At 46.1% G+C, this 25,960-nt stretch overlaps 1 protein-coding gene across 11 annotated transcripts in view; it reads left to right on the top strand.

Annotated features, from left to right (window-relative positions):
* Nucleotides 1-25,960, top strand: part of WNK2 (WNK lysine deficient protein kinase 2) — a 1,473,871-nt gene that overhangs the window by 847,173 nt on the left and 600,738 nt on the right. For all 11 annotated transcript variants that reach the window (XM_069643592.1, XM_069643590.1, XM_069643588.1 and 8 more), the window contains one exon: nucleotides 4,122-4,292. In XM_069643592.1, the coding sequence (XP_069499693.1) occupies nucleotides 4,122-4,292 (171 nt within the window). The remainder of the gene's footprint in view (nucleotides 1-4,121; nucleotides 4,293-25,960) is intronic.

Raw genomic sequence — 25,960 nt, 5'->3', positions numbered from 1 at the left:
CCATTACTGCTAGTTGGCCCTCGCGGGCCACGAGCTGGCGAAGGGTCTAGTGAAGCAGTGCAGTTCACTAATATATTGGGCCGGGGCCCTGGAGCATGACATGTCAAATCATTCCAAGGCGATGTCAGGCAAGCTTCTGACCCCCCGCTGGGTGGGAGCCTGACCTATGGAGGGCGGCGGTAGACTGCATTAGAGGCGGTCTGTGGCACGGGCTACAGTTAGGAGGCCAACCCCTGGTTGGGACGCCAATTCTAGCCCTCAAGATTTGCTGGCTGCAGGGCAGGGAGCAACCCCTCGAGTGTGGGGGCCGTGCCCCAAGACTCTGGGCTGTGATGGGCCACACTTGCTGGAGCATTGGTACATGTATGCCACTGCTAGATTTTGGTTTCACCACCCGGGCAAGCCTGGAGGCTCTGTCACATAGGCCCAGTACTCCACAGCTGTGGGTGTCCCAGGCTGCTCCTCAGTCACAGCTAACAATTAGTCCCTGCTTCTGGGCAGCAGGTGCCCCGTTCTCATGCCACCAGCATCAGAGTCTGGATGGGGAGACCAAGGGAGATTTCCTCCCCCAGGCTTTCCGCACCGCAAGGCACTGGTGGTCGCTCTGGGCTGCAAGCCTGTTCTTCCTCGCAGCAGATCCAGGGAGCCAACAGGCTCAGCCACAAGGCGTCCTCAAACGACATGGGTCAGTGGCCGCATGGTAAGCCGTGTCCTCCCTGGCTCATCCACCCAGGGAGTCATTAAGGGCTGGCTACTGGATCCCAGGGCACTTCGGGCAGAGCTGCGCTGCAGCTCCGGTTTGTCAAAGAAGACTGGGACTGGGTGCCACCCTCCTCACCGCCGCTGCCCTCGGGCAATCGGGATCGGTGGCAGCCGCTCAGGCTGTAAGCATGACGGGCTGAGCGCGGCTCAGGGAGGAAACTGCAGCACAAGTTTGGTTAAGTATGGCCCACCCACCATACTGCTGCAGGCTCAGGTTCATGCCACTGTTCAGGAGGCCAACCATGATCAGCAAAAGATGTTTTCTGGTACATTTTCCTCCCGTTCCAACAGGAGACTCTGAGGCGGCCATGTTACTGCACCGCGTGCCAGGCCATGCCCTCTCCTCCTTGCTCTTTTTCTGTCTCTCATTCTGTCCCTCCTCACTGCTATAGCTTTTGTATAAAATGTTACCTCTCCTACAGCCACTTCTTTCAGCGCTCTTTGACTGCAGCAACAACTTATGTGCTTTTCCATCAGATTCGTTCTCCCTAGATCCTGTATGCAACATGGGCTGACATTAGCAAAATGTGCTCAGGCAAAATATTTCACACACATGAAATCATGCCTTTGCAATGATGGCATAATGCTTTTAGAGGTGATACCGCCGTACTGCAACATCAGACATCTACTAAGAACATTTTCAAAGTGTGTCTTCTGAGTTCTCATAATGGCAGAAATCACCACATCCCCATCCAGTGGAAATCTACATATACGCTTTCTTTTCTTCCAATCATCCTACCACAGTATAGGCAATTATATATTGGTTTGCATTATCTTGTGGACAATGCACCCAGCCTTTATTTATGCCATACAATCTGAGTGGCATCTTTGTGTGGGTGTATCCCAACATGTTCCCTATGAAAGTAGCTCAGATCAGTAAAATAGTAACAAGTTATCAATCAGAAAAGCACACCTTTAATGTGATTGGTTGAAGTTAATTGTAAAATATGGACTATTGCATATTGCCCAATATTTGTTTCTTGAATATGAATTACATGTTAAAATAGCACCCTTGATGGGGCTCCCACCTAACCCCGTTTACCTATGCAATCACTTCCCGTGAACAACTCCTTGTTAGGGAAATATATTGTTGTAAAGTGTGTATTCCCTATTTTGACTAGCCAAAATCACAGCCTGCTTGTCGAAAGGAAATCCCTTCTCCTTAATACTTATGATCCAGTTTTTCCAGAGCTAAACGGATCTTCTACCTTCAGTGAAGCCTAATGTATAGTGTTGTTTTATCATTGCTTGAATGTGATGACCTTTCAATAGTTTGTCAAAACCATGGACTATCCCAAATGTTTATTTTCGAAATATGCCACTCATTTGAAGAACAGTAGACTAAAAGCTTTCGGAATGCTAATCTATCAATAACATTCAACTTTTAACTGGATTAAGCATGACTTTGTTCCATCACTACTGCTTCAACATTTTCTGAAAGAGAACAGATAATCCTGTATGGAACTTTGTAGCCTCTGCATAGTATGGCCAAATTCTGAAAGAATATAGCATTGCTAGCATCCTGGAGTCTCAACACTGTCTGAAATCTAAGCAAATGTCAGATGATTAGTGTTGAATTGCATTGCATAAAGTGTAACCAACCTACAGTTAGCATATTTTTTTCAATTGTTTCTTATCTCTGACTCGAACCATTATACTTTTGTCACCTGATGTGAAAATATTCAAATGTAGATTACTAAAAGAAATTTACAAAATTACTATGGACAGAGACTATGAGCATAGACCTCGGGGACACCAAGATCTATAATCCTTTTCTCTTAGTCTTTACTCTTTTTACTTCAGCACATAACTCATGCAGTGTTGGTAGGCATTGTAAAACTCATGAGCCATCACCTTTTTCTTGCGTGAAAAATCCAGGTTACTATATGTGGACTGCATCTAACAATTGCCAGAAATGTTCATCAATCATTCACAAATGTGACGAATCCCAGGATGTTATCGCCGATTATGAAGGGGGAGCCCCTTCCCATGAGGACACCAAGCTGGTGAGGGCACTAACCAATATTCCCTTTGGGGAGGTACTCGGAGGGTAGACCTCATGGGAGGGGAAAGCTCCTTTGGGACCAGTGATGACCACATCGGGAGAATGCAGTATTTTCACCAATCCCCTGACACTAGACCCTCTTCCCACAGTTACTCCACTTTGCCTTCACCTCATACCCTATGTGGTTTTCTAAAGCAGTCCATGTAGAGCGTACTGAGAGGTGGAAGATTCCTAGTGAGTTACCACACCAGCACTCACTTATTACTGAGACCACCTCCTTTGACATCTCCTAGACAACCCAGAATATACAAGGGGATCTACACCCTGGATCCTTTCTCTTGTGTGGGTTCACCAGAAATTAATAGCAGCTTGCGTAAATTGGCATTCCAGATCATGCGGAAGTCCAAGATCCGTTAATGGTAAGCTGTGGTTGCAGCTGATGGTCCGTATCACATGGTGGCTCTGGTGCAGGTGTGCACTGCTGTGGGGAATGAATGTAGTGTTTCACATCCACGTTGGTCGTTTTTTTTTCCAAACCGTGCAGCGATTCTCTGCTGTTGGGCTGTCAATTGGGTTGTGCTGACGCTGGGAGTCTTTTGAGCGGCTCTGATTGAGCTGTTCACTCTGGTCAAATGCTGAAGCTGCTGGTTCTTGTAGTTTTCTAGAAATAAAGAGGAAGACTGTTCAGCATTGAGAAACATAATTATGAGGTGCTCAAGAGTGGTACCATAGTCAGTTACACAGGCACATAGGAAAGGGGCCGTGACCCTCCCAACTTCCACCTGCCACATGACTGACTCTGACTTCTACCCTGCTCGGCCTCCCCATCCCTTCTTGGCCGGGCCAGGCTACTACCCTGGCACACTGTGTTCAACACAGTTCACAATCCAATAGCAAATTTAGCATAGCAGTTATTATAAGCAGATTTGCATGGCTACAATATAGGTATACTAACACAGTGGTAATGGCATTCTACACGAGATAACCATGGCACTTAAAATTATTTTACAAAACGTGATCAACAGCTATGAGTCATACACACTCTGATAGGTCCTTGGTCTGTTTCTTCTTGGCCTTATCAATCCGGTTGCTATTTTGTGGGGTCTACAGTTTTGTCACTTAATTTATGGAGGCCAATAGTCGAAATATAATAAGATCTGAATTCTAGTGCTGTAGAACATGCTTTTGTTGGCACAATTCTAATTTCTGCTTATTCAGGAAAATATAAGTTATCTGCACTCCTGTTCGAGAAGCCCCCTGATGTTATTGCACCATGTGCTCCTTGATAGCTAAGAGTGGTATGACCATGCTTTAAGATTACAATACATGTAATTATGCTGTGATGTATTTGTAGGTAGAGAATGAATTCATACTTCAGGCTGAGCGAGAGATATTTATCGAGCAGATGAAAGACATTATTGATAAAGCAGATGACATGCTGAATGAAGACACCGAAGGGGAGAGAAGCTCTGACCAAGGATCCAGTCCTCAAAAAACAGATACCTGCAGGCTGGACATGAGAGATGTAAGTAGACACACAGCATTAAGACGTTTTTCCTAATGTAATCCTATTCATGGAAGAGCATGCATCTTAAACGTCAATCTTGTGGTGTTTTGATCCCGATTAAAAAAAAACTCTTTAATAAAATGTGGAGATATTCTACATGCCCACATTTGTGATCACCTGGTAACAAGGATCTTTCTTTTGTGGTGTCTGTTCTGTGATGTTGTTTTTTTCTTGTGAGCAAGGTTTTTTGGTTTAATAACCATTGATTTAACCCACTCACCATCAATTGTAAATCAAAGTCAGTGTGTTTCCTAATTAATCTAGGATCATTCTCCTGACTTTTTGGAGGCTCTACGCCCCATTTGCTCCATTTCAAGCTTGCTTAAATGGCATTAATATGCAAATGTGCTTATTTCACTGATGCATGTTCCCAGTGATAGATGATTGGTGAAATGTGATTTTCTTCCTTAGAACTTCATACATTGCCTTTTTAGCTTTGTCCAACCAACACAACCTCCAAGGTGTGTGCGTTTTGTGAAGGCATTTACCTGCTTGAACTATATATCCCAAAATAAAATAATTCAGCACAAATGGACCATGACAGGACAACCTGAAACTTCAGGTTTGTGGTGAACACCACCACTAAGTGAAAGAGGAATGCTGGATGGCCCCACTGCATCTTATGCGATGTACCTTTGTCCTTGAGTGTTCACCCACTTGTGCCCCCACTCTGATTTGCCCAATAACTGAATGCTTTTTAACCGTTTTCATTGCATCATGTGCATGCTTGATCAATGTTATTGTCATGTTCTGATATCACCAAAACAGGTGTCCTTGTGCAGGGCATTAGACAACTGTGCCAGCAAGTGCTGTTGCACTGCCACCTGCTACACTATGGATGCTTTCCATTCTTACATTATTCCTTGTGCTCAGTTCTTTTTACTCTGTAGTCTCATGTTTACTTTCTCATCTGCCAAAATACATCTACACACAATGCCAATGTAAAGGTTAAACCCATTATCAGACATTAAACCAAATAAAACGCACATTTTTGGAACCTTAACTCACTATTTTGTTTTGGATTGTCAATGTCTTAATGATTTGTTTTTTCTGTAAATGTATGTTTTTTTGTATTTATTTTTGTTTGTGTGATTGTACTGCTCATGTGAATGTTATCTATTTTGTATGAAATGTGGTCTGAAGATGGTAGCAAGTATGCATGTTCTTGTGCTTTCGTTTGTTGGGTGTATCATTTGATATTTAATTTCATGTGTTTATAAGGGCACATTTTTAAATTGTAATTGCTGTTTTTAGAATGTAGTGTATGTTTCCTATATACATGGTATGTTGTAAAGAATATAAATATATTTTGGTTGCTTTTTAACCAATTGTTTGTGGGATAGCTAAGGTCTACAAATGTTGATTTACGGTTTAGGGTTTAGTTATAGCTTAAACCTTAACATTGGCATTCACCAAAGATTTTAGTCTAACTTTTTATAGGTAGTGACCATAACCTTAAACCAAAAAATCCCACAGATTCCTTGTTTCATTGTGGGTTGGCTCATGCTGAACCTTTCACAAATTCATTACATCACACAATTGTCAAATGGACAATGATGTAGAAAATCATTTAAAATATAGGAATTATCCGTCAGTTGATAAAACCAACATTGAAAAAATATTTTAACTTTTAAATATTCTAACTAGGAGGATAATTGTCGGTACGCAATACATCTTTCTCAAACATTTTAAATATTCTCTTACCAAAGTCTTTAAGGCTACATTAGTTTCCTCCAGTATTACATTCCAAGTGTCTCTTTATCTGCATTTGTAAAATCCTCCAAAACCTTTCCCAGGAAAATTCATCTCTGTTCCTTTAGGTTCTTACACTCGATGCCCAAATGTTTTAATGTTTTAATTTCTTTCCCCTTGCAAAGTCTAAAAGTCCTTTCCTCTCACAGCACATGTCTCACCCCCAAAACGTCATTAGTCTCGAGCAAGTTCATACTTATCCTTAGAAAATATCCTCTCCACATCAGATTCGGGAGATTTGACAAATAGTTTGTCAATCTGTTCCCGGGTTTCTCATCTAAATGTATATAATAATATTTATAGGCTTTGCATCTCTCTAGTGTAAGAATCAGTATCCGCCTACCATAAATGTATTTCACCAGCTTGTAGTTTGCTTTAAAACAAAAACTGATGATTCTAACTTTACCAGCAATTCCTTACAGCTAATTTCCCACCTGTTCAGAGCACACTCGTTTTATTATTAAAGATTTGCTGTAAATCACAACACGACTGTTTCTCCGCTATTAAAATCTTAAGATAAAAATAGAAGACCTTCCACACCACCTCGGACCACATTGGATGAAAACATAACTCTAATTGAATTAAAGCTGTGGGAGTGCCCAGTGGGAGACCCAAGACTTGCTTCCAAAAAAAAAAATCTCAAGGCAATCCCACTTGACATCAGCCCATCTCAATAGAATCTCTGCTCCATATGTCATCACCGGCATAACCTTGATTTGTAGAAAGTTATCAAAGGTACACCCGAGAATCGTCCATATCGATAATCTTTTAATTTTGCTTGGGTTATCAATGCCATGAATTTTTATCTTTAAAAACACATGGTGAGATAAAGGTTTATCCTTCTCAAATATGCTAAAACCCAAGTATACAATTTTCAAGGAAATTGCTATAAGGTTACAGTACAAATGAACAATTAGAGTGGGAGTCCTCATCCCATAAACTTTATTATCCCATTCCAATAGGACCAATTGAATGTGGGGATTGTGGTTTAGACCACGGGTCACCTTAATGCTCATTCCATTCCAGATGGCAAATAGTAAACCTGCAGAAAGTCTACCACGCCCTTTGTAGCATGCTTTAAGGAACACCGAATAGCCATCCAGTATGGGTTTTTGTAGGAGCCATGTTTCTTGAAGGAGTAGGAAATCGAGCTCTCTCAGATCAACACTACTTTGTTGGAAAAAGTGGTTATGCCCACTTGTGGTCTATACTGAGATATGCAGCAATACACTATGGAGCCTAAGTAGCTGTTATCCATACTCTCCCGATCTATTATTCAGAGATCCTGCTACCCAAGCCCAAGAGCCTTCCTCCTCCAAATCAACTAACTTCGATACACCTCTCTACAGGACCTCCTACACATGTCGCCTTCCAGTTCATTGCCTGGTCCAGATTCACCTGGGGCTCTCCTTTGTAATACTGTTCTGACCCAATTTCATTATCAAAGAGTGCAAAGTCGTATCCTAAACGAAGACATTGGTCAGTGGCATGCAAGATTAGATTAAATACAGGTTTTGAGTGCATAAGCACTCTATGTAGAATTCGATTATCCCAAAATGCTACCCAATGAATGTCTTCAGAGCAGACATCCTGAAACATTGGAATAGAGCAAAGCAACAATAAAACAGCAGAGTGATTCAACACCACTCTTTCTCCAGCATGGGGTCTGGCATGGATTCACATGCTCATGAATATTCCCCGTCGTCAGGCCGGGAATCCTCGATATAGAAAAAAATCAGTATCAGTTTCGTTTCTGATCTGTCTGTCTTAGTAGTAACCAATCACTGGTCTCTGGGTCATACTGCCCCCAGCCAATGACTGCCCTCTCCCTAAGCCCCGCCTCTGGCAGCCATACTCAGATTTTTACCGCACGTTCAAGTGTTGGGAGTCCTCGTGCTGTAGCTCTCGAGCTTTTGCTGCATTTTTGCGCTTTTTTCAGGAGATTTTTCTCATTTTTCGGTTAAATAGAGCCTCAAGCTCCACCGTTTCTACATCCGATCAACAGGGATCCGTTTCAGAGTTATCTACGCCCCTCAAGGGTGAAGATTTCATCGAGTTATGCTTTTGGAGGATTCCAGAAGTTCCGAGGCCTACCCCGGACATGGCCCAGGAGAAAGGAAGCTCGACGCCTGGGAAGCTGTTCAGGACCTGCCCTGGATGCCAGCTTCAGAATGTTTTCAAGGAGGACGAGCATTCGTTATGCCTCTACTGTCTCCATGAGGACAAGACCCACACGGAGAAGGACTGCGCGTCTTGTGGGAACATGTCGGAGCGGACCATGAAGGATCGCCACCTCCGTCTCGCCAACTGGCTAGAAGGGAAGAGCCCGTCAGGCGAGAAGAAAAAGAAGTCTGAGCGGTCTTCTAAGTCCTGTGAGGGTGCCCCGGCGACGGGGGCCCAACAAAAGGCTAAGCACCTCGATTCGCAGGCACCGGGAGTGCCGAACGGTCGGGCTCCTTGGCTGCCAGGCAGGGCGCATCATCCCCGGCGCCATCAACCACGAGCCAACGCTCTGGCTCGGGTAAGAGGAAGTCTGAGAACCCGGCGAAGCTTCTGGAGAGGCCCCGGTCGATCTCGAAGATTCCGGCAAAGGGGGAGCGAGGCTCGGACCCTCCCCCCAAGGTGAAGGCTGCAGGCGTCCAGAAGGTGACGATGGCCTTATTTCACCCTGTCACCGCGGCCCTGGCTCAGCCTGTGGAGGCTACACCAGTGGAGGTGCCCTCAGGACCCAGAGTCTCCCTGCCACCGCGGAGGGGGAGTCTTTCAGGCCCATTGAGAAGACCCCCACGAAGTCCTCGTTGGAAAAGGTGGGGGAGGGGCTGGTGGCCATCGTGGATACGGACACGACCTCTAAAGAAGAGCTCATCGAAGTCGTGGAAGAGGCCCAGCCCATCGGGAGGGATCCCGATGAGGGCGACGACGAGAGCGACGGGGTCGCCGACAAGGCTTCTCAAGAGCCCTCGTGCCCGTCGTTTCCGGCGCCGCAGGACACTTCGGCGGCCATTTTGTCAGCGATTCAGTCCTTATGTTCGGAGATAAGGACAAGGTTGCCCCTCCCCCCGATGGAGGTACCTGAGCCAGACCCAACGGGGGAACCGGAGCCAGGACCTTCGGAAAGTCCACCGCATAAGATGAGGAGGACGTATCCTACGCCACCTCTCCCTCCTCTGCGGCCTGTTCTGCCTTCCCCCCCAGTCTACTACCCATGGGGATGATACAGGCAGGGACACGGCTACGACAGGTACAGATGACGACGGAGGCGACGACGGGACATGTCCCCCGTCACCCCCCACTCGGGCGTTCCCGCCCGATGAGATTGGATCCTTTCATGCCATGATTTCCAGGGCATCCGAGCTCTTCCAGCTCTGCCCAGAAGAGAAGAAGAAGGAAGGGTCCCTTTACCAACGGCGCAAGGCTAAAAGGAAGACGGTCTTCGCTGTACCGCTTCTTGATGACATCTGGGATGAGGGGCTCGCCCTCCTCAAGAACCCCGCCACGGCGCCGGCAAAGAGGGACCGGTACGAGAAGAAGTACCGGGTCCCCGACGCTGCCCCCTTGTGCCTTCGGGCACAACCTACCCCGGATTCAGTCGTCTTGGGGGCGGCAAAGAAGAAAGCTGGGGGGGCATTGGCCTCGACATCAACTTCCCCGCTGGACGGCGAGGGCAGGAAGTTGGACACGATGGGACGGCGGATCATCTCATCCGCAGCGACGACTATCAAGGCGGCCAACGCCTTGGCTATCGTAGCCCGCTACGACAGGGAGTTGTGGTTCAAAATCGCCCCTCTGTTGGACTTCCTTCTGGACGCCAAAAGGGCTGAGGCCCTTGAAATCCTACAGGAGGGTGAGATTGCTTCGGACCACGCCATCACGGTGGCAACGGACATCGCTGACACCAGTTTCCGTCAGTTGGGCAGCGGCGTTTGCTTGAGACGACGAGGATGGCTCAAGGCCACGGATTTCCGCCTGGACGTACAAACCAAGGCTTTGGATATGCCCTTCGACGGGAACAACCTGTTTGGGAAGGCGGTTGATGAGTCCCTTCAGGCCATCAAGACAGACAGAGACTGCCCGGGCACTGGGAGTGCCCCAACAATGACGGCCGTCCTTTCGGAGCTCCGGAGGCAGACAAGGTGCCTCCAAGGGATCCGGCAGTGGCTCCTCCACGTACTGCCAAGCGGCAAGATCTTGTCCCAGGAAGCCTACAGGGGGTAGAGCAAGTCAGGTGGTGCCCGTCGTCGTCGACCGGGAGGTCAAGGAGGCAAGGCGGCCTTCAAACAAGATTGAACTGACCGTGGGGTCGGGCCGACGCCGAAGCACCCCGGTGGGAGGCCGGCTGGTGAGGTTCGTCAGCGTGTGGGAGTCCATCTCCACCGACCGTTGGGTGCTGGACGCCCTGGCCCAAGGGCACGACCTCGAGTTTCAGAAGAAGTGCCCTCGCGTTCCACCCGTGGCCAGGAAGGAAAATCACGTCCCTCAACTACTGTTGGAAGTAAGGGTGATGCTCAAGAAGGGTGCCATCAAGCTCGTCCCCAAGAGGCTTCGGGGCTCCGGAGTTTACTCGAGGTACTTCCTCGTAAAAAAGAAGACCGGAGGATGGCGCCCCCTCCTGGACCTACGACAACTGAACAAGTACATCAAGGCACAAAAGTTCCGTATGGTCACCCTCCAGCACGTGCTGGGACAGCTGGAGAAGGGCGATTTCCTGTCGTCGTTGGACTTGGGGGATGCGTACTTCCACATCCCCATTCTAAAAAGACACCGAAAGTTCCTCAGGTTCGTGGTCCAAGGGCGGCACTACCAGTTCAAAGCCCTCCCGTTCGGATTGAAGTCGGCACCCAGGGTGTTCACCAAGTGCCTCGCACAGGTGGCGGCGCGGCTGCGCCTACAGGGGATCCACATCTACCCCTACCTGGACGGCTGGCTCATCCGGGCAAGGACAAGGGAGCTCCCCGTGGAGCACACTGTGAAGACCGTCCAGCTGCTCACGGACCTGGCCTCGCCGTCGGAGGAAAGGACCAGGACCATTCTGGGCAAGGTGCAGCGTCTGCTGGCCACAGACATGGCCAGGGTAAGATCTATCAAATCCCTCCTCGGGATGATGTCCTCCTGCATTTATCTGGTGCGCCTTTGCAGGCTTCGGATGCGCCCCTTACAAGACTTCCTCGACGCCCGCTGGGTCCAGTTGACGGGCAGCTTCGAGGACAGGATCCCTCTCATCGAGACGTTCCGTCAGGCGATCCGGTGGTAGGGTACCCGCTCCCATCTGTCAGCGGGCACAGACTTTCAGGCCCCAGCTCACCAGGTGACGGTGACGACGGACGCCTCCCTGGAAGGTTGGGGAGCGCACTCCGGAGATCTTCACGCGAGAGGCCTTTGGCTCCCGGAGGAGAAGTCTCTCCACATCAACATCTTGGAGCTCCGCGCAGTGTTCTGGGCCCTCAGGTCCTTTCTTCCATCCCTCAAGGGCAAGGTGGTGAGGATCTTCACTGACAACAACACCACGATGTTCTACATCTGGAAGCGGGGCGGAACCAGGTCCCCTACCCTATCCAAGGATGCCCAGGATCTGTGGCATTGGGCCATCGCCCAGGGGATGTTTCTGGTGCCTCTTCATCTGGCAGGAATAAAAAACACGATTGCCGACTCACTCAGCAGGGAGCTGCGCTCATGCCACGAGTGGGAACTACGCCAGGATCAAGTGGATCGACTCTTCCGACGATGGGGCGAACCCCAAATCGATCTCTTCGCGACAGCGACGAATTCCAAGTGCCAGAGGTTCGCCAGCAGGTTCCCCCAGCCGAGGAGCATGGGCGATGCTTTCTCGTTCCCCTGGGACGGCCTATTTCTTTATGCGTTCCCTCCGCTGCCGTTGCTGCTCTGGCTCATCAACCAGCTCAAGAGGTCCCGGTGCAGGATGATCTTCGTTGCACCGGCGTGGCCGAGACAGATCTGGTTCCCGGACCTTCTGGACTTGTCAAGGTCCCCACCAGTCAAGCTGCCGGCGGACGCAGACCTTCTCTTCAGAGAAGGTGGCGCCATTCTTCACCACAACCCGGAGTCGCTGAACTTGCAGGCCTGGCTCCTGCAGCACTAGAGTTTGGAGGGTACGACATCCCGGCCGACTGCAGAGAGGTTCTTGCAAAGGCCAGGGCGTCCTCAACTCTCAAGTGCTACGGACATAAATGGAAGAGGTTCTCTGTCTGGTGCCGTGCACAGAAGATTAACCCTCTGCGGATTACGGCCCCTCAAGTACTGCTGTACCTACTGTCGCTGGCCAAAGCTGGACTGGCTCACGCATCCATCAAAATACATCTGGCTGCAATCTCCCGATATACCAGGACTATGGGACGGGCGTCCTTGTGGTCTCATCGCCTGGTGAAAGAATTCATGAAGGGACTATTCCGATAATTCCCACCGGTGAAGGCTCCTGCCCCGGCGTGGGAGCTTAATGTGATGCTGACCAGGCTCATGGGGGCCCCATTCGAGCCTATGCATTCGGCGCCTTTGAAGTTCCTGTCATGGAAGACAGCTTTCCTCGTGGCCATCACCTCCGCACGACGAGTAGGAGAGATCCAGGCCCTATCTTGCAAGCCTCCATACTTGACTTTTCATGACACAAGGTTGGTGCTGAGGACACACCCCTCCTTTATGCCCAAGGTGCCGTCGGACTTCCACCTCAACGAGCCCTTGGTGTTGCCAGTTTTCTTCCCGTCGCCTTCGTCGCCGGCCGAGAGGACTTTGCACTCGCTGGATGTAGCTAGAGCGCTGAAGTTCTACGTGGACCACACGAAGAGTTTTCGGAAGACGTCACAGCTGTTTGTGAACTTTGGGACTGTGAATCAAGGGAAGGCTCTCTCGAAGACTTCCATTTCCAGATGGCTCTCCGGCTGCATCATGCACTGTCACCGGTTGGCAAACCGACCGCTGCCCGGCCATCGGAGAGCCCATTCGACCAGAGCGATCGCTGCTACCACAGCGTTCCTGTCTGGTGTGCCCCTGCTGGACATCTGCAGGGCTGCGACGTGGAGGTCGACGCACACCTTCACAAGATTCTACTGCGTCGATCGGGACTCCAGGAAGGAGTCCAGGGTCGGCCAAGCAGTGCTGCGCAACCTGTTCGCCTAAGGTGAGCCTGGTGAGGAGGTAAGAGTTGCTTAATGTTGAGTTGTTGTATTGCTTAATGTTGAGCCTGTTTCCACCTCCCGTGGTTGTGCATGTGTACTGCTATGTATTCTCTTATTCATGAGCATGTGAATCCATGCCAGACCCCATGCTGGAGAAGCAACAAGTTACTTACCTGTAACTGTTGTTCTCCAGCATGGGTCTGGCATGGATTCACATGCGAACCCTCCCGCCTACCCCTCTGCGGCTCTTCACTTGGTCATACTGCCACTTTACGTGCTACCAAATCTGAGTATGGCTGCCAGAGGCGGGGCTTAGGGAGAGGGCAGTCATTGACTGGGGGCAGTATGACACAGAGACCAGTGATTGGTTACTACTAAGAAAGACAGATCAGAAACGAAACTGATACTGATTTTTTTTCTATACCGAGGATTCCCGGCCTGACGACGTAGAATATACATGAGCATGTGAATCCATGCCAGACCCATGCTGGAGAACAGTTACAGGTAAGTAACTTGTTCCTTCCTTAGCAAAGGAGTTTTTCTAGTCTGAGGTGATTTGACCCGTTTGCCAAACTTGACTTTAGTTGTTTTTTCCCTGGTGTATCTGTACTTTTTTATCAGTTAATGTTAGACTATAATCCATGTACAAAAGATCATCAGGTGTGTCCATCAGCGTCTGACAGTTTGTTCTTTTAACTGCCCCTGTTATAGTGTCAAATTTATCTTGGGTCTCCCGACATCCTTCATTTTTCTTATTTTGATTTCCACAGTTACTACTCTGTTGTCTGTGACTCAGTGGGTGCCATGACCTTTTGGCCGCTGGTTAATACTTCATTCCTTCTTTACCACTTCTCTTCACTTTACACACTTTTACTACATCATGCCCATTATTTTGACCCCCCTCATGTGGGTAACCGCTTATATCAAATACTATTCGACATCAGTGTATCATTATTCTAATCTGAGTAGGTTGAGACATTCAACAAAAGACTCTATTTGTAAATCATCCTTGCAGTTATTATCGGCATTAAAGAGTAATTATTGGTTGTAGGTCATGCATAATTGCCATATTTTTCGACTCATCCCTATTTTCATAGAGACGATTGATTCTCTTACTTTTAATACCAATTTCAGTTTGTTGAATGTTAGCGCCAACCAATCTTCCAGATTTGTTTCAACTCCGGCATAGTCAAATTAGCCAGGGCAGCATTGTACAGGTTTCTAACCTGCTCATAGGGTTCTGACAGTCGGCCAATCAAAGGAGAACAGGGCCGTTGCACATCACTTATTTCCAATGAAATAAGTAATTTTTGTAGGCTATCAACAGTCCCCAATCCTCTGCTTCCTAATACACTTTGCAGGGTCGTAGATGTTTATTTAACACACGTAGTTTGGTTGTCAAGGCCCTACCACCCTTCAGGCCTCTTTGAGAAATGACCTCTACAATTTGGCTGTTACAAGTTAATCCGGCACCAGATAAGCACTCCACCACAGCCTCTTGCTATGCAATGCATAGACTGATATCATGGTGATGAAAACACAGTGGGCTTCTGTTGAGTCACCAGGAGTAACCGATGCCCTAAACTTCATCTGCCCTTCAGCAGCCTGCAGCCTACTGCCACGCTTCTGCTTCACTTGTGCTTTCAGGTTTTCAACTTTACAAACTGGCACTCCAAACCACATGCTGTAGACCCCCCTTTGAATAATACTCCCAGCTCAAAGGGTACTAGCCTCACAGTCGTTGCATGTTTACCCCCTCTACCAGGATGGCTACAGACAGCTGACCTACCAGATAATCAAAGCAATCGTCAATCTTGGTGCCCAACCAATCCCCCCCACCACCCCAAACCCAAGGGGGCGTATTCCACCAACCAGTCGCATTTAATGAGGAGTGTTTCAGAACTAAGGCTGGGTTGCAGAAGGCTTCTCACTCGTTCGTGAGTACACGAAAATGCTCCTGCAGCAAAACTGAATCGAACTGAACCAAGAGAGCATGGAATGGTTAGAAGAATGGTCCTCACAACGTCAAACGATGAATTTGTCATGCCGCACCGCTCACTGGCTGCTTCGGACAGTTACAATTCTTTTAAGTATTAAGAGTTATATTGTGTTGTTTTGGCATGTCATCTTGTTTATCTTTCTGCATAGATTTTATTTTGTGATATATTTAATTTATTTTCCTTTGTACTGTGCATGAATCTGAAGGGTTGCAGACATAAATCAGACTTGTTGCAAAATAACCTCCTGGTCGTGGTTTTGTGAGGGTCTGGCTGTCACTAGTGCTACCCCTTTTGTGTCTGCCCAATAACCATACATCCTTGAAAGTTTGGGGTCAGCTCACTGCGCCAACTAGCTAAGTCTTGGAGTGGTTCAATTAGGGTTGTGGCTTGCTTCAAAGAAAGACATTTTTTCAAAAGGTCCCAATTTGATGCAATTATTGAATTGTTTTATTATTGTGGCTTTAACACCCGAGCCGGTTTATCTGCCTGGGGAGGGTGTTAAGGTCATTGGCACCCCAGGTTACCAAATCGGCAAACCAGGGTGCTAAAAAGAAAAGATTTTCCTTACTATAATGAGACGTGTGAGGCATCCCGTTGTACAAAGGAAAATCCTTTACCAACATGGCCGCCTTACGGAGCCCCTCTTCCCTTTCCATGGCGAGAGAGGAGGATTCAAAATGAAAAAGGTGGAAGGGGACGACAGGGGGGGGGGGATGGCGGCGGGGGCGCTAGGCAATCGGGATCCTTGGAACGTCGGATTACACCAGCGGTTCAAGCCTGTGTTCCGAGCCACCTGATTGGCTGACTCAGCCGCCCCCGGGTGCTAATGTTCATTATTACATATTTGTCAATATAAAATCCTCTAAACGTTCCCCATTCCTTTCATGGCTCATCAGGAGGAATTTAAACACGATTGCTGCACATTTAACTGCAGAGATTAGTCACTTTCAACTGATGCTATTACATCTCTTCATTTCATTTAAACCTTATAGATTGTAAACCAGCTAGATAAGGATGTCTTTAAATGGGATTCTCCTGGTCGTGTAGAACTCCCTAGTTAAACACTGGATTGTTTCTCCTGTCTCCCCAATAATCGCTAGAACAAATTTGAATGCAGAGGATCGGGGAAATCGGTGAGACTGGAGAAACAATCCAGTGTTAAACTAGGGAATTCATATGGGCGCTTCATATGCTAATATATTCATGCACAAATTTGAAATGGAACATGTGTTGCAACATCCAGTATGGCATACGTACATGACCCACTGGGCCCTCTAAATTGATGATGTTTATAGTGTATGGAATGGCTCGGTGACCACACTGAATGAGTTAGTTGTAAATCTCAACATGATTGATCCCAGGATACAGTTTACAATGGAGATTGGTTCTCCAAGTGTACATTTCCTTGATGTTCTCGTCAAACCACATACTAATGGGTTACAGACTAGTTTATATGCTTCTACACTGATTGTTTCCATCCCCCTAGCCTCATCCAAAATCTCCTTATGGGCAAATGCTCTGTGTGAAACGTGTTGTTAGTGACCACAAAGAATGTACAAGTGAACTAGAACTCATGACATCCAAGTTCCTCCAACGTGGATATGATGAAGGTATCATTGCACCACTTAATGAAAAAGTTATCTGTATTCCTAAAAAGTCCACCATTAAAGAGACTGTACACAGAACGGGCACTGATCTAACATTAATAACTACTTACTCCACAAAGAGCACCAAAATGAAGATGGTTTTCTCCAAGCACTGGGTTATGTAAGGAAGGCATAGTATCAAACAGTTCAAGTGTATTTATTGGACTTCAATGGGTTGGTTGAATGCCTTTCTAACTCTAAATATAAGGATGGGAGCAAGCTGCGACCATCAAATACTAACACAGTCCTAGTGGAGTCTCTGTCAAAATAAAATGGCCTATTCAAACAAAAAGGCCAGCCTTACCTCTAAGAACAATTAGTGTGGGAAAATGATGTATGCAAAAGACAAGTGTTCAAGAAAAAATATGTCCGCATAGTTCAGCAGTTAGCTTCCCTTCAGTACGGGAGGCACACACGAGCTTCGCACACACTCTGGCTTCTCTAGCACGAGGATGCAGTTCAGCACATAGATATGTGGGCGTTCTGCACTAAAGTCTCCTTCCCACTAAAAGTCTTATTTGCAGAGTGCCTGTATTAACAAAGAAATGCCAAAGTTCCCTTCTCATCAGGTTTTTCACATTCACAATTTCTCGGGTTTACTGTTCATCACTGGTCTCCCTCAGTCTGGCTCGGACCCCCTTAAACACAATTGCACAGTAGGTCTCCCTCGGGCCAGGCTTGGACCTTGCAATCTCACTTTCCTTGCTATGCCTTAAAAATCGAACACCTTAGACTGTGAGATGGATTTTGCTTAAGCCATTGCAGGACCACTTTGATTCACTTTATTCATAAATTTCACCTTTAAACTTTACTTTTGCTTCTGTCACTTCTTTGCTGTATACCTCAAACAGAGACTTTCGATTGAGCACACCCACGGTGCCGCACCACTCTGTTACCGCACCTTCTCTGAAGCATATTAAAGTTCAAACATCCATCTGCAATTGCGCTTTACTCACGTATTTCATCGCAGGCATTAAAATACCTTGCTCTTAAAACAATGTTGCTGCTTGCAACCTTAACTTCAACACAGACCGGTCTTGTATCGGTCTCACCAACTCACTGGCTGTGTTGATTTCTCTGGTGCTGGTTTGATTCTTGATCCAAGGACAGTATTTGGAATGTGGAGTTACCATATTCTTCAGAGATATCAATTGCCTTGCCACTATAACTCTATCATTCCAGTGCGTGAAAATACACGTTTCTAAGCACATGGGAAGGGTCACTGGCTGACTATCTTGAGTTATCTTTTCGATACCTGTAAAATCATCCACAATCCAGTGTTCTAATCTGTAGTCTAGTGATTAATATTGTCAGAGAAAACTAAATCCACACAATGAATTTGGAAGTGGAAAAAGATACATTCAGTTTATTACAGTGTATTGCAGTACAATAACCTGTAGCATTTCCTAGTCTAAACTTAAAGCAACAACCCCCAGTTGATGAACCAGTCTTTTATTCCCTCTGTCGATGACTATAGGCCTCTTATCAAATACTCCATTTGGCTTTGGAAAAGTTAATCCTGAGAAGAAATGCATTATCTTAGTTCAGGGAGCACCCACCAAAGCCCCTGACCATTATACATGTTTTTCATCATCAAACTTTATTTCGGCTTCAGCCATAAACGTTTGCGACATGAACAGATACACAAACACATGAAGAAAAAAGGAAATGCTATGCTATTTTCTTAGCAACTCAGCTCATATAAAAGTGCAAGTGCAGATTATTACCATAGGAGCAATTATTTCAATAAAGTGTAAATAGTATGACCATCAATTAGTGATATATAATTACTTAAAGAATAGGACCTCAGTTCGGCAACAACTCATTAAACATTAAATATATATCTTAACTATTCGAATTGTTGGCAGCGTAAAATGAAATGCAGTACAAATACGAATTATAACCATAAATAAAATGCAAAAACTGAGCCCATCATGTAATACCATCTGCAAAATGCAAAAACATGATTCAAAAGCAGCTCTTTGGGCTGCATCTAAATATGTGATAAAATATCCCTTGCATAGAAAGATACCTATGGATGCCTTTACAAACAAACAAGTTAAAATTACATATGATTGAATAAAAGAAATTGTGAAACAATTACTTTAAGGCAACAGCTCAAATAATAACATGTAAATAACAGTTACAACTTGTTACACATCTCCAGCTATCCCTAACTTCCATTGTCCAGTACCTTTACCATCTTTATCCTAAGAACCCAGGCACGATGAATCTATTTGGCCACGAAGTATATCTGGATTTACAATAATCCGGAGTTTCAGTAGTGGAGCGAATGTGGGCAAGGTTAAGATAGCTGACTCTCAAAACCTTTAACGTAAAGCGTGCTAGTCTTCTCATTCCTTCCACAAAATGGGCACATAGCCAAAGTCAGATCTCCCCATGATCTTGTTAATGAAGCTGCTCTCAATGTGCTCATCCTAAACTCTAAGTAAGAGTCAGTGCACAGGGTGGGATTATAGTATCGAGGTACCTCTCAAACCCAAATCAACAGGTATTTTGTGGCCCAAACTCAATCTGCCACATTCTTCCTCCATCCTTTTCCTATGTAGGGTTAGTGCTGCTTTCTTAATTCGGAAGCTTGATTGATACTGAGCAGGTGGAGCCACAGGCTGCTCTCCTCCATGGAATAGAGGGTTATTTCACGTCCGCAAACCATGAAAGAGTTTTCCCCTTTCCAGTTCCATTAAATAGGTTAGCGCCTCTTGTTATCTCACAAGACCCGGATGCCCCACAGCCATATCCAATATAGCACTGGTCTCTGTGCCACCTCCTCCTCTATGGGCCATATATTCGTCTCCATATGGATCAGTGCATTCAGCGCGCAGAGGGAGCATATGTTTTTGCGAAGTTTGTTTTCTGCTGTTGGCACTGCTTTTACTTTTGAGGAACCCCATAAATCTCCACCGTATATAGCTGAGGTTTTTGCTTGGTTTCTTTGTACAATTCTAATGCATGCGAAACGACATCCTTGCCGTGTCTGTTGAAAGAACTTCGGATTGCTCGGTAATACTTTTAGAAATTATTACATGCTTTTTCAACATGGACAACCCAGGAGGCATGCTCTTCAAATCTAACTGCTAAATAATCATAAAAAGTGTCCTGTTCAAGCCTACATCCGTCCACCCTGATATCTACCGCTTGGTGTTTTGCAAATCTTGGTCTGAAAACTAGGATCTTTGTTTTCTCAACGTTTAATGATAGTTCCAGTTGTTAACATTTGCTCAAAAAGCATTCCATCATGATTTTCAGGGCCATTGGAGAGGTAGATGAAAGAACAGCATCATCTTTAAGAAGAGTGCAGGATACCTATCATTTCATATTTTCGGCGGGTTCAGGCAATGTAACATAATTCACCAATATAAATACAGAACAAAAGCAGGCCAAGAACACATCCCTGCCCTTGCGCCTCTCATAACCCTAAATGGAGATGTGGCCTCCCCGCCAATCCATAGTGGAGTACTGACTCATTGTCTGAATATAAATATTGAACTATAGATACGAGGTGAGGTGGAGCTCTCCTTTTCATAAGCACCTGCCATAATAACCTGTGTGGTACCCCATTGCATACTGTTTTAAGATCGACAAAGATAGCGTACGGTTTAACTTTCCTCAGTATGATATATTTTTTAACCATGATAAACAATCGTAAGCTTGGATCTAGGGTACCAATTCCTTTTTGGAAACCTGCTTGCAGATTATTGATAACACTATTACTATCTGACCATTCTTGCATGGGTTTCAAAAAAGCCTTTGCAAATATTTGACCTGAGCTGTCCAGTAGCGATATGGGGTGGTAATTCCTCCTTTCTTATATACTGGTACAATTTTCGCACTACGCTATTATGCAGAGGCAGTATTTAACTTGATGAGTGCTGGACCTCCTGTTCCTAACCGGGATCTGACTGAGAGACTCTTCTGGCCCCTCTATTGTGAAAGCCCTCCATCCAACTATAGTTTTGCTCATGTTGACCGTTCTCTGCACACCTTGGAGGTGGTCTAGGAATTATATACAAATCCTCTTACAAAGTTATATGCTCTGTACCAGAACACTCACTGAAGATGGAGTGTTTACTGGCTATTATCTCCATATCTGCCGTATGCACACTGTCTTGCAGGTCTACCACCCCCCTGGGGCTGATGCCACCTTTTATGCTGCCTTTCTCGACCTTGTGTCTGCACTTCAAATTAACCATCCCAATCTTTGGGGGGTAGGTGATCGTAATCTTCCTACTAACTCTATCACTGCCAGTCAGGTCGAACATTTTCTTTCTTTAATGATGGACTTTTATCTCCCACAATTTATCCATGAACCTACTCATCAGTTGGGTAATACATTAGACTTCATTTGTGCCCCTAAGTCATTGACTGCCATTGCATCTATTTCTCCTGTACTATGGTCCCATCACTTTTTAATCTCCTTCAATATTTCTATTCAGGGACCTGCCAGGCATCCCCCTAAATTGACCAGTTTGAAAAGGAACTGGCGTAAGGTGGAACCTCCCGTGCTGTCAGCCCGTCTTCTCGCTGACTGTGCTCTTTACAGTCCCTGCACCCTTGAGTTACTGGGTACGTTCTTCTCGGCTGTGGCTGATCAGTTGGCGCCAGCCAACCTCTGTAAGGAAAGAGCCCATGCATCCAAACCTTGATTCTCGGATGAACTTCGAACCCTAAAGCTCGGGTTCCGACAGGCCGAAAAAAAGTGGCGGGTTGGCTCTATGACTGCCAATAGAACTGCTTTTCGCCTGGCTCTAACAATTTATCAAAAGGCAATCCTGGTGGCAAAAACATTTTTTTCTTTGAAAAGATTGAGTATGCTGTTAATAAGCCTAAAGCACTCTTTGAGTTAGTGCAATCCATCTCTAGCCCAGCTAAGACCAGTGCTTCTATTGAGCCCTCACACGTTCTGTGCGATTCTTTCTTCCTTCTTTCACATCAAAAATTGAAGCTATTTCTAAGGACATTAGAGACAATTCTGCTTGGACTATGACCTTGCCTAATTCTAATACTTCATGGCTCTCTTTCCCTGTCTTTTCTGAGCAGGATATTTCTTTTTTTTTTTAAACTTTGTTTTATTAAGGGAACGGTTCACAGCAAGACAGTTCTCATAAACAGCGCAGTACAGCATGTGCATAATATTGACAATGACCTACATCAGTGGCAATACGGCAGGTATCGTCACCTAAGGTGACAGGGTGGGTGTTGCCTCAGCATCAGACATCAAATCACATCAATACAGATGTAGCAGCGACCATATATCTTTAGGACGACAGGGCGTCGGGGCTGATGAGACAAAAGGTTCCTCATCATCGTTCACCATACACAAGTCTTTCAGGAAATTGGATCTGGTAGGCCCTGCAGTGGGTTTCCAACATTTAAGGATACAGCGTTTGGCAATAACACATGAGATATTAAATAATCTTCTTGTGGTTTCCTTCACCTTTCCAATGTCACCAAGCAGGTATTTTAGGGGGACAGAGCGGCTGGGATCGCCGTTATCTCCTCAAGGAGCTCAGCCACTTCTTGCCAAAAGTTCGGGATAACAGGGCACGACCAGTACATATGATACACTCCAGTATCGGGAGCGCCACATTTCGAACATGTCCCTGTGCAACCCTCCACAAATTTAGCTAGTCTGGCCGGGGAGTAATGTAACTGATTCAGGATTTTAAATTGGATCAGTCGGAGACCTGAGTTCACAGAGACCGATTTGGTGAGCTGACAATATCGGGCCCATCTCGCGTCATCGATCTGGGTACCCAGCTGAGCAGGATATTTCTAAAGCTATTCATGGCCTTAAATCAGCTTCACGTGCTGGTGCCATCCCACTTGATGTGCTCAAGGATATATCTACAGATCTGATTTCCCATATCACTACGACAGTGAATGTCTTTTCAAGAGTTTATTCCAAGATCCTTGAAGCATGCACGTGTGCTTCCTCTATTGAAGAAGCCTTCGCTGGATCCAGCCGTGCTGGCAAACTTTCGTCCCATCTCCCTTCTTCCATCCTTGATGAAAGCGTTTGAGGCTCTGGTCTCTCCCCTCCCATCATCCTTCATGGAAACTTCTGGGTTTTTTGATACTTTTCAGTCTGGTTTTTGACCGGGGAGAGGAAACAAATCAGTTCTTAATTCTGTGTTCAACGATCTTACCTGCCTGGTCTACTGGGGTGGTGTGGGAACTCTTCTACTGCTCGATTTGTCAGCTGCGTCTGACATGGTAGGTCATTCCATTCTGATCTCCTGTTTGTCGAACGCGGGCCTTGGAGGCCAGGTACTGAACTGGTTTGCAGCCTTCTTAGCTAACTGGTCCCGGTCAGTCTTTCTGCCTCCCTTTTGCTCTGAATCAATTTAATTGTTTTGTGGAGTTCCGCAAGGATCTGCGCTGTCACCAATCCTTTTTAATATCTATATTCGCCCTCTTCTCCTTCTTATCCTGTTTCATGGCTTCCGCTTCTATTCTTAAGCGGACGATACACAAATCCCGGTTTGCCTAGATCTTTCTTGTCCCGAAACAGCGGCCTGACTCAGTTGTCTAGAGGATTTGGCTTCCTGGATGGCAAATAACTCATTAAAACTCAATGGCAGTAAAACGGAGGTCCTTGTAGTGGAAACGACTTGTCCTCTCACTTACTTGACTTCTGATTTCTGGCCGGCTTCTTTTGGCTCATTCCCCTCTCCATCCCCTGTAGTGAGAAATCTGGGGGTAAAGTTTTCAACTTCCATTGCTATGACCGAGCAGGTGGGGGCAGTCTGCAAATCTGGTCATTTTAAATTGCGCACCTTGCAGAAGATTCTTCCCTATATTCCTGATCATTTTCATGCCCCTGTGGTAGCAGCGTTGGTTCTTAATACGGCTGATTATTGTAATTCATTGTACTACGGCCAACCAGGCTATCTGATAAATCGCATTCAAATGCTCCAGAATGCAGCAGCCAGAGTAGTCCTGCGCCCTCCAGCACGCACTCACATGTCACCGCTCTTGAAACAGCTGCACTGGCTGCGGATTGAAAAGCGGATCTTGTTTAAATCTGTGCCTAGTACATCGAGCCTTTTACATACTAGGAGCTGAATATCTTAAGGAAAAATGTGTTCATTATGTTCCTGCTCGCCCCCTTCGGTCTCAGGCTGCCCTACTATTATTAGTCCCCCATGTCAAACGGACTAGGACAAGTGGCCGTGCCTTCTCTGTGCAGCCGCAATAGCATGGAACCAACTGCCATGGTCACTGCACGCGACCTCTAACCATTTGGCCTTCCGACGGTCCCTGAGGACCCTTCTCTTTTTTATGTATGTTCTGTTCCATCTTCCTCGCCAAGATGCCTTCGGGCATACATGCTCTTTACAAGACTATATAACATGAACTAACATTACATTAATAAAAGACACAAGATTGGGTCCGAAATTAAATGTTCATATTTAAAAAGGTCAATGGGTATTTTATCCAGTCCTGTTGCCTTGCCACCTCTTTGTGTGTGTCTTAAATGCATCATATATCTCACCCAAGTCAAATTGAATGGACCCTCATCTCGGGGAGGCCTCATACCCCCTCCCCTCCACCCCAGACTTGGGCTATTGGAACTACCCGCATACATTGATGTAAAGTGTGTGCACCATCGCGTTGACCTCTTAACCAGACACCAATTTCCAGAAAGATGTACAGTCACCCCTCCCGAGGGTTGTCAGGAGCTTATCCTAGTCTAGTTTAACAAAATAATCTTTCTTCTTGTTAATTAAATTAGTATAACTTGCTCTATAGACTCGAAGGTGTAACATATGCATAGGAGTGCCAGTTGCCAGGCAAGAAACATCTGTTTTGCAGCACTGCATTCCCCGTCGTACCACTTCTCCTTTGGGTGTGCATGCTTTTTTACCATTAATTTGGAATGGGTAACATAAGGTAAGATGAATTTAGCTAAAGCACAGTCCCCCGACGTACAGATATTTTCAATATGTGCGAGGATAGCCGCATACATCTCTGGTTTAATGGTATGCGCCTCATGTCTTGCCCATTTAACTGATCTGGCATGTCCAATCCCTAATATTCCCTATCCATTGTTATTGAAAGGTTTTGTTAACTCTTCTGATAGAAGCATGAAGGTGATTGTCATGGGCCTGTGCTCACCCTTATGCTTATCAATCACCTCGAAATCCTTTATGGCCTCCCAAAGCCTAGCCAGGGTAAAGATCTAATCTATGCAGGAGAAACAATTTGAACCAACAAATGTCTTTTTAGCTGGTTTGTACTTAGAATACCGTCCATTACGTGCTCTGAACTCCAGCTGTTAAGTATTTGTGCTGTACTAATAGCTTCGCAGTGTGTGTTTGTGTGTGAGTGTGCGCGCAACAAGTGCAGGTATTCACCAGGCCTCATCCTGGTTTTCCCATAGGGCTTCCGATTCCCTTAGGGGTTCAAGCTGGAGATTGAAGTCACCAGCGACCAATATGGATTTTTGCTGGATAATCCCTCCCATTCATTGATCAGTTGTTCAATGTTTCCACTATACCTAATGGAATACTACCATTTGGCCTATTATAAACATTAAACAAAAGGCAATGATGACCATCGGGTGTATGTGCTACAAGATGCTCGTTCCTCCACCTGCCAGTTTAGGATTGATGCCATCCAAATAAGCGGACCACCGCTCAGTCTGCCACTAGAGGGGCCTTTCCGAATAGGTATAGTAAACGTCTAGTAACTCTGCATCATAACCATCTCTATAGCCCAGGTTTCCTGGAAGATTACCCCAAAATCCTGTATAAATTCACACCAACTAGTAAGAACCAAATACTTCACTATACCTGCATTGGTCCATGAGACCATTTTGTAGGTGGTAGTTGGAGTAGGAACCTAACTCCTTGTGCCAGTCAGTCAAGCAAGCCCATCAAGTACCTCCCCTACTTTTGAATTGATCACCTGTCTAATTCAATGAAAACCAGGACACTCACCAACGGATTGTGCTTAGGATGCTGGTAGCACCCCTCCCACCCCCCAAGCAGCATGCCGTTGGCTATCTGCACAGGCGTTTATGGTTGGTGGAACAGCTCTTAATGTAATTTGTGCACCTTGCGGGCGATAAGCTT

The sequence above is a fragment of the Ambystoma mexicanum genome, chromosome 2p (genome assembly GCF_040938575.1).
Source record: "Ambystoma mexicanum isolate Mex_15411 chromosome 2p, UKY_AmexF1_1, whole genome shotgun sequence".
NCBI lineage: Eukaryota > Metazoa > Chordata > Amphibia > Caudata > Ambystomatidae > Ambystoma > Ambystoma mexicanum.
This window is presented reverse-complemented; position numbering and strand designations above follow the sequence as displayed.